The 9,779-nt window shown below is 41.7% G+C and overlaps 1 protein-coding gene across 3 annotated transcripts in view; it reads right to left on the bottom strand.

Annotated features, from left to right (window-relative positions):
- Positions 1-2,109: 2,109 nt before the first annotated feature.
- The window catches only part of SGCD (sarcoglycan delta), a 568,809-nt gene continuing 561,139 nt past the window's right edge, over positions 2,110-9,779 (bottom strand). For all 3 annotated transcript variants that reach the window (XM_004737739.2, XM_004737738.3, XM_004737737.3), the window contains exons 7-8: positions 8,697-8,820; positions 2,110-7,326 (exon numbers count right to left, since the gene is read on the bottom strand). In XM_004737739.2, the coding sequence (XP_004737796.1) occupies positions 7,153-7,326; positions 8,697-8,820 (298 nt within the window). In that variant the 3' untranslated portion in view covers positions 2,110-7,152. The remainder of the gene's footprint in view (positions 7,327-8,696; positions 8,821-9,779) is intronic.

Here is a 9,779-nt window from a genome sequence, read left to right as displayed (position 1 = left end):
GCCAAAAATGGAGAGGGTTATGGCCCGTTAGTGATGATTGACAAGGTATGGGGTATGGTTCTCAAGCCATTAGTAGAGCCAAAGTGGCCAGTTTGGGTATTGAATGCATAATGCTAACTGAGTTCTGGCTAGTCCTATCTTCTTAAAGGGAAATAGAGACCACAATAGAGACGGAGCTCCCTTCTACTTGATTCTTCCCCTAAGTTTTGCTAACAAGTAACATCACCTATTCTATAGACTGGTGGATTTGGACTCTAAATATGATAACCAAGACCTCACCTAAAATAAGATGTTTGTCTTTTGAAGTGAGGAATAGGAGATGTATGTGTGCGGAAATGCTGACTTGCTTAGCCCATGCTTATAGATCACTGAGGATTATAATTTTCTCTTCATTGTAAGGCTAATAACCCATGCAGCTTTCATTTTGTAAGGACAAGAAGTGTGACTTAACAAGAATCACACACAGAACAATTTTTTTGTTGTTGTTGTTTTTTTTGTTTCACATGCTATTGTTCAGAAAGGTCACTTATATTTTCACTGCAGGTATCTCTACTTTTGTAGTAGATGCTGTCATGGATGAGAGATTATCGAGAGAAGGGAAATAAAAGTTTTACAGCCTTATCCATCCAAAAGGTTTAGTTTCAAAGCTGGTAGGAGACACTTCTCAATAGCTGGAAAAATAGTTTGACATGTTGGTGACTTCATATCATAGTAGGTTAGAGTTAGACCCACATTCTACTCTGCCATTGTCTAGCTAGTGGCTTTGGGCAAGTTTCCTAATCTCTTAAAACCTCAGTTTCCGCAACCATAAATTGGAACTACAGTGGAATTTAACTCAAAGGATTGCGTTGAGGGTGAAATAAGTGAATGCTTATCAAACACTTAGCACAATGCCTAGCAAATAGTGTTCAACAAATATCAGTTAATAAAAATTATTACTGGAGAATAGAATCCAATTTTTGTCATATCTTAAAGTAGGCTTCAGGTCCAAGAAAACTGCTTTGATCTTCTGTAAAGTTTTGTGGGTGGGATGCTTGGGGACAAGATTGAGAACTTTGCTCAGATTCTCAAAAGAACCTAAAACCTCTAAATTTAGAATCTCCTGAATTGGATGAATATGGGGATTAATACACCAACATCTTCCTCGTCAACAAATACCATCCTCTTGCCTTAGGACACTCCTTTGCTATACTGCTCCTGTGTAACCTAAGTATCAGCTAGTAATTTCTCACATCAGATGAAGTCTGAGCTAACTCTGATTTCACCAGCATAACCCAAATGTAGGAGGAGACTGTGAAGACATTGACAACAGAGAGACTACTAGCCTACCTAGTACGTGGAGTAAATTTTAGGTAAAACAGATGATTCCGTCTTCATGCTTGCTGTATTTATCTGACCTCAGCTAGCACTCTGTGATGAAACCAAAACCCCTCATTTGCTACTGAGGTTGTCTACATGCCTAATGGAGAATTTGGGGGTGCTCTGGCTTCCTATTCTATAGACTGGTGGATTTGGACTCTAAATATGCTTCTTGCCTACAGCAAGTTCTCCTTTGTTCTATTCCAATGGCCAAACACAAGGACAAGGAACTGCTATTAGGACTTGTTGGGCTGTGATGGAGAACCAGTTAGCAATGTTGTTGGACCACTGAGACTGTTAGGGGATGGACTGGATACCATCAATACTGTTAGGACACCATACCACCGAGTCCATCAAAGGGCCCCACATTCTGGAATTGCTCTTTTCTCAAAGGAAGATGCCAATTTCCTACTCTGTCAGTATCTGTAACAAGAAGTGCGTGTGGGGTGTGTGTGTGTGTGTGTGTGTGGTAAAACCAAAGCAAATAGCATATGTGAACATGGGTCCCCCTAAACTGGAGGATTTTTTTTTCTCCCCACACGTGTGCACTAACAATACTCAAAACAAAGACTTCCCGCAAATAGTGATGTTCCCTTTGCCCATCCAGCCCTGACTTGGGAAATTTCAAGGACTCTGTTATGAAGAAAGCTTTTAAGAACCACAGAATTCCTATTGCTTTTGAAAGGGCTAATGCGTGTGGTGTGGTGTGCTGGGTGAAGCAGCAGGCTTCAGAATGCTTTATCTCTTATCGGTGGGTTTAGCTTTGTGAATGAGAAATTCAGAGGCAACTGTATAATTTTAAATTCAGATTGCCACAAAGAAAGAGATGCATCTGACATCCCAATGCAGTAGTTTTGACGATTTTAATGGAAATAAGGTGGAAGTGGGGGAAACTTCCCCTGAGGAAAAAGTGATGAAAGACTGAAAGAGAGACATTTTTATCTTTGAGATAAAAGGCCTGTTTTCTAAGGTTGTTTCTTTTATTATAACTCCCCCCAACCCCCAACCTGCTAGGGGGCCACCATGCAAACGTATCATTCTAGGAGGTACTTCATTATCCTTTTCGGGCCTAAGATTTCCTGGTGCAGGGGAAAGAGAGAGAACCATCTTGTTTTGTTTACAACTTCAATGAGATTCTCACCTTTCACAGAGCCTGAAAAAATAAGGATCAAGAGCTTACAGGGATCTGTTCACCAATCTTGTCCAAACATCATGCTACCTTTTGCCTAAAAGCAACAAAAGCAAGATATTCTAAGATATTCTCACATAGCTGCTTCTGCGGAGGGCAGTGTTGCCGATTTAATCCTCTTTTGGTTGAATCCAGATAAAATGCAGAAGGGCTTTTTAAGTGATGTTGATTGGGGTCTGGTAAATGCTCCTGGTTGTTTTCATTAAAAAAAAAAAAAAAAAAAAAAGTCTTTTCTGACAAGAACGTTCATGCTTACAAAGATTCATTCATTACTGATGCTTTTTCAGTAATATGAGAATGGATTTAGCAGTAGATTTGTCAACTGAAGGAACAGATCTCTGGTAGGAACTTGTCTTATGACACAAAGGCAGAGATGTAGGAATTCAAAAATTCAAAATAGGTCTTTTTTTTTTTTTTTTTTCCCACTCCTACACCAAACAAAAAAGACCCAAATCCTTGGAAACAAAATCAAACTGGCATTGATTTGGTTTCCCCACTAAACACTTTCATGAAAGATGTTTACTATATTTTCTCTTCCTACATATTTTAAGATGCTGCTTCCAGTATTTCTCCTCCCCCCATATTTATTATTCTTCCAATATTATTTATTGGTCTCACCAACCCTTCAGGCCAGGTGGGGACACAGGAATGGCGAGTGCACTGGAGGTGTAAATAACTAATGGATGGATGTTCACAAGACACATTTGGTCAAAGATACTCTCTGGAGGACCACAGAACGAGCATCTTTCTGGTATATGTGATGGTGAGGTGGAAAAACTATGACACTGCAAAAACAGTCCCTTTAGAAATTCTAAATTTAAACCATAGGACCTCTGCTTTTCTTCTGGCCCTCCAAGATACCAACCCAAGGAACCATTCTCTAATTAAGGGTCCTAAGGAAAAAACTACTGGAGGAGCACAGCTTTCCTTTTGCACGAAGTCTTCCCCTGACTCCACCCTCCCTTTTCCCACAAATCCTGTGAACCTGCATTTCTCAGACAAGGGGATCACTGTTACTCAAAACATAAGGCTAATCTTCTTCTTTAGGCAAGAATTTATATTCCTAAGCACACACAGAAATGTAGGGTGACTCATGCTACTGTGGAGTTTGCTTTCCTTCCAGCTGTGTCCAACACCTAGCACAAGTGACCTCTATGTTGGGGTCAGCAAACTTTTCTGGAAAGGTCCAAATAGTATTTTCTGCTTTGTAGGCCATGAGGTCTCTGGCACAGTTACCCGACCCTGTTGTTATAGAATGAAATCAGCCACAGACAACATGGAAATGAATGGATGTTGTCTGTGTTACAATAAAACTTTATTTACAAAGACTAGTGATGAGCCAGGTTTGGTCTAGAGACCACAGTTTGCTGACCCCTGCTCTAGAATTAAACTTTAAGCAATCTTTGGTCTATAGTTGGTGGATACACAATGAAAATCATCCAAAGGAAACTGACCTAAAAGAAGTTAAAGCCAATTCAAGTTTATAAGATCGATCCCTTGGGTAAAGGAACAATTAGAAAGCCTCATACCAAGTTTCCACCTGCAGAGACACCACCATAAGAGCTTTTGAAAACCTTTCTCATATGCTAGTAGTTTAAGACTGAACTTTTAAGACTTGTTGAACACATAACGAATAGAACGGAGTGCTAAACATACTTGGAGATCACTTTTTAATTTAAAAAAATCTTCTGAAGACTATTAGCATACTAGAACTTCTATAATATTTATTCACTTGAACTCTTTTGTCACGCCACCTGCTGTTTAATATGCTGGAGTGTGATTGTCTAGAAGATATTATATATATAGATTAGAAAGAATCTCACTTTTTAAAATGAAAGTTTATCGGATTTTAATGTAGAAGATTTTTTTCCCCCAGAATTAAAACTTTCTCTTATGACCATGGACAAATATTCTAGTTGGAGGAAGTTGGGAGAACAAAATGTACATTGAGGAACTTTGAATGCATTTTACTGATTTCTGTAGTCTGAACTGAAATACATAATTTAGTCCATGCCAGGCTTCCTATTACCTGGCATTTTGTAGTCACTTAGTACAAATGAAAATCAGAATTTTTTTTTTATCATGTCTGTCCCCCATAGGTGCTTGATTTCATTCTTGGTTTGCTATTATTATTATTTTTTCCTATTTGTGATCTGATGCCCTTTAGGATCACATCACTATGTTTTATTGGCATAAAATCCCCAAGGTTCTGATCTCAGATTTTCCTATGATGATAAGAACAAAATCAGAGGAAAGAGGTTTAGGGAACCTTTTGTTTTTCTTGTCATCCATAGATTCTGTACTTGGGATGGCAAAACACAAAGATGGTCTGTCTGCTCAAAAACATTTTGTGTTAAGGTATTTAGCTACAGAGGGCCTTACTGCTACTATTGTTTGTCTGAATGACATGGGGAAGATGTTCCTCGTAGCCAAGCGGGGGTGGAGGGCGGCTCTCCTATTTGGCAAAACCCTGTATGTAATACAGGCAGATGCTAGCAGTCGGATCCTACAGGATAAAAATAATGCCAATCCAAAGCAACTTGGCACCTTCTTAGGGTTTTCCTTTTTAGCCTCTACTGCTACAAACTAAGTAGCAGTTGTTGCCCTTGAACAACTCGATTCTTCTACATGGGATACGGAGGAGGAGTGACTGGAGGAATATAGGGTCTGGAAGCCAGCAGGACTGCTGGTCAGGCTAGGACCCCCCACCCCATTTTGGCCCTCACCCGCTCCTAAGTGACTAAGCAACACACAGCTTACTTTTATATCCTTTGTATGCAAACCTCAGCCTGATGCTGGAGTGTCCTCTCAAAAATATCAAATCTGTTATTCATTGCCAATGACAAATCTCCCCCCGCTTGTGAAGTAAGAAAAATTAAAACCTTGAAGAAAACACAAATGTCATTCGGGCCTACAAATACAATCTCATTTAGGGTCGTGGGGCTGCTGCTTGGCAAATGGCGTCCGGGACTGTCTAAGCCAGTTATGACTCCATTTGGGCTCCGGAGAGGCCACTTCTGTCAGCCACTTGGTTAGTCTACCAGCTTTTAAGAGGCCCACTCATGACTGAACCATTCCCCTCCAATCACCCAAAATAAACTACAGTTGTAACAACAAGATAAACAGGATGTGCTTCTCCTTGCTGAGTGCATTGACTTAAGGCATAGGCACATTTCCCCCTCTTTGAACAGAGATGGTGTAATCCCCTGTCCCAGCACAAGAGCTGGCCAGGGTGACCCTGGAGCGCGAAGATGAAGGTGGAGGGGTGAGAGGTAGCTGATGGCGGGAACCGGGGAGCCGCTTCCACGTATCGAGTCATGATGCTGCTGGGCCGTAGGAACACAGTGAGCCTGAGAGAGACGTGTGACTCAGTTTATATTAATTTCCAGTGACCATTTCTGGGGGCATGCATTTCAGATCTGTGATTCTTGGGTCACTATTCTTGGAGAAAACATAACGGTGACCTTAGGAGTATGAATAGCCCAACAAACATATATAGAAGAAGATGGAAGCCAGAGTTTGTGCATGCCTTTAGAAAGAAAAGGCAAGTCTCCAAATTACCTACCAATCCCAGGATACATAGAAAAATTAATTGGGTTTTCTATGCTGTTCTTAATTAGGTTTCTGTCCCTCAATGGCTTCTCTTCAGGTAGGGGTTCCTCTCTTAACGGTTTTGATGGACCCGATCACTTGGGGCTGGAGTCTGCTGGATAAAGTCAGAAGTGAGAATGAAGCAGACTTGGAGCCATTTTGTCCTTTAAACAGAGACACACCACCCACGTATTCTTTGCCTGTCAGGCCACGGAGTCGCTTCCAGCCGACTGAGGAGCAGCTGTTATCCTATTTTGTGCTGATTTACAACTCCTATTTTGACTGTGGGATAATACGTGATATTTGAAGGAGGCTAGCAGGAGTTGGGTGAGCAGTTTAAACTTCACTGAAATTCATCCTCCACATTCATGCAACTACAAAAGTCCCAGTACATTTGGCCGTGAAGGGAGAACAGCCCTTTTGTGTTCCTGCAGCTGACTTCTGTGGCACTGCCCCATCCCTCGCTTGAAAAGGGGGATGTGGGCCAGCCTTCCTAAAGCTAAAAATGGAAACGAAATGTCTATTTCAATACAAGGGTCTCACTGCTCGAGCGTGACTTGGAGATTCCCGCCATCACTGCCCTGTAATGACACTAAAGGGGAAGACACGTGGCTCCTCAAACATGTTGGTGAATATTCGGTTAAGTGTCTGATATACTGTGTGATTTGGAAGGGTGTGAGGAATGTTGGGCCTGCATCAGTGTTTTTGATCTTATCATGTAGGTGGTGGGGTTGACATGGAAATGACGGTGTATCACAGGGTCACCCATGGTTCCTTTTGTACTGAAACCTCATTTTATACAGAGGATATATATATTTATTTATATATATTTATATATATTTATATCCACCCACACGCATACACACACACGCACGCACACACGCACACACGCACACACACACGCACAAGGTCTTTGATAGGCTTTCTGTGTTCTAGTAAAAATAGCTGGCAGCCAGGGTCTAAAGCCAAAAACGGCCTTTCTGCTGCCGACAACGTCCACTATGGATGGTCTCTCAAAGGCAGACACTTGTGTTTATCTGACAAGTGGAACCAGCTCCTGCCTGGGACAGGAATAATCTCCCATTGGCGCAGACGCAGATCTCGAAGACCTTCTGCCTCGTTCCTGTAGGTGTGTAGGATCCGTGAGGCAGTCTAGGTAGTTGGATTTTCGCAGCATCTAACTTAATCTAAAGAGAGCGAATAGGAAGGAAAGAGTAGTTAGAAGCTGCCATCTGTTCTCTTGACATTCAGAGACAGGAGATGAATGTTCAACCTAAATGAGCACCTACTATGTGATGAATATTCTAGGCACTGAGAATTCAGCATTGAACACGACAGATAAAATCTCTACCCTCATAGAAGCTTACGTTCTACCAAGACAATGGCGCCCTGGTCTATATTAGCAAAAGTGTGTGCAAAGGTGTATCATGCAGATGACGAAGTGAATCCCAGAGTGAAATCAATTTGGAAATGCCGGGTTAACCGTATCTTTCCTCTGGGGTCTTCAGACCCTCAGCTAGGTCTGTGTGCCTGGGAAGACTTTGCGAATATGCAGTACTTTCCAGTCTTAAATGACTGTTCAGATTATAATCAGTTCCTCCGGAATCTGGATTCTGAGAGCTATAATCTGCATAGGTAATGTAGTCACTATTTCTAAATGTGTGTGATTTGGAGTTTGGGGCTGTTTGAAGAGACTGTTTTGATAAGTGAATGCTTTATCTGACTAGCTCTTTTAAAACAAATACAGCAAATGACCAATCAAGAGGTGGATTTGGTGCACACAGGCAGGTGGAAATGGATAACCTCTGAGCAGATATGAAAAGTGGAACACAGGTTTGCTTTAAAAAATATATACCATTTTTTCCTCCATTTAAAACCCTTAAACTGAAAGGCTCACTTCTGAACATGATGAAGACATTTTTAAAAGTCCGCAGTGTAATCCTCTTCTCCTGGGGGTTGGGCTGACCTTTTCTACACAAGCGTAAGCAGCTAGCTATGCTGTGCACCAAAGTGGGATTATATCGGGTGGAAGAAGGAATATGAGCAGTCCTCCCTCCTCTCGTTGCCTACTCCTACCCCGTTTTAGTTTTGCCTTGTCCTGACTGGGGATAGCTACTGGCTCCTGCTCCCCATTCTCAATGTAGAAACATACAAGGTAAAATTTAAAAAGGACTACAAGCAAATCACGTTCAGCTTGAGCCAGATACATGCGACATACAGCTTCATTAGGCTGGTTACCTAAATCTTGCTTTTGGGTGAGAGAAGGAGAATTCAGAAACCGCATTCATTTCCATAGCCAAGTGCGTCATTCTGTCCTGGTAGTTTACGCTATTACCTCAGCACTTCACAAATACTGAGTCCTCACTCTTACATGTAGTGGGTTAGGCTTACAACTGTGCTGTTTAACATATCTGCTCCAGTCATGAAACCTTCTGATTGGCTCCTCCTGTGAGAAAGGTAGGATCAACTTCCATGCTAAGGGAGTCTGGGAAAGTTGTGGGGAAGGTTGGCTCGTTGGCTCTGTGTCTCTCCGGACCTGCATCCGTCTCGCCCCTACCTCTCCGTCTTTGGACTCCAACCTCAGCTCGGTTCTGCAGGTGGCTTCCATATTGCCGGCTTCTGCATTAATTTCCACTCCTTTGGGGGCCTCCATCACCAGAGACCGGGTCGGGGACTCCAACCTGAAATACCCACAAGATGAAGATTAAAAACCCCAGTTCACTTTTTTTTTTTCTTTTTCTTTTGGTAAATTTGAGAGGAAGTTGCTGCTCAGAGCATTGACCCAAAATGGCATTTCAGTATTTGATCAGGAAAGCTTTCCAGCTTTGCTTTACAAACCCGGTCAAGTTGATCGGGGAAGAAGTTACCTATCTGGGCTTTATCTTCATTGCATGTTGAAAAGATTGCCGGGAAGGTCTTCTAGGATCTTGGCTTCATTTTCTCTTACACCAACTCAATTATTTCTCTATCGGTATAATTAACCAAATTCTTATGTAAGTTTTGTTTATTTTTAGAGTAAAGCGATCTTGGGTCTCAACTGTGCTTTCTCAAATTGGTAGATATTCCTTCTACTTCAAAGAAAGAAGCAGAATTAGACAGAGTTTAAAAAAGGGACCTAGGAGTTAGGCCTAATGTAAGCACTGGGGCTGCCACACTGTGACCCTGACAAGACTCTTCTTCCTTTTCTAGAAGTTCTCAAAGGCTCAGTTTTCTCATCTATAAAGTGTCTCAAATGGTGCTTGGCACATTGGAAATGCATTATATGTATTAACTATTGCCATGACTGCTGTTGGTGTTATTATACCAGCAAATCATAAAGAAATTTCAGGCCTTACTCAACCGGTTGTCAAAAGAAGGAGAAGAGCATAGGTTGTGAGGGGGAGGAGAGGGTAAGGAATTTGAGGGCAAAGGGGCAGCATGAGGAGAGGTTTTGATCATATGACTGTTGTGTATCTTGACTGCAGTGCCGGTTACAGGGACCTCTCTGTTTGTGAAAACTCACATAACTGTACCCCCGAAGAGTGGATTTTCTTATATGTCATTAAAAAAGAAAGGAGAGAAGGTGAATCAGCTACACTCCATGTTAATTATGATAGCGAAACAGGCTAATACTCCTTAGAAAGATCCTTGCCTAATCCAT

Source organism: Mustela putorius, unplaced genomic scaffold, assembly GCF_011764305.1.
Source record: "Mustela putorius furo isolate JIRA1106 unplaced genomic scaffold, ASM1176430v1.1 tig00000407_pilon_pilon_pilon, whole genome shotgun sequence".
Lineage (NCBI taxonomy): Eukaryota > Metazoa > Chordata > Mammalia > Carnivora > Mustelidae > Mustela > Mustela putorius.
Note: the sequence above shows the minus strand (reverse complement) of the source record. Positions and strands in the feature narration are given on the sequence as shown.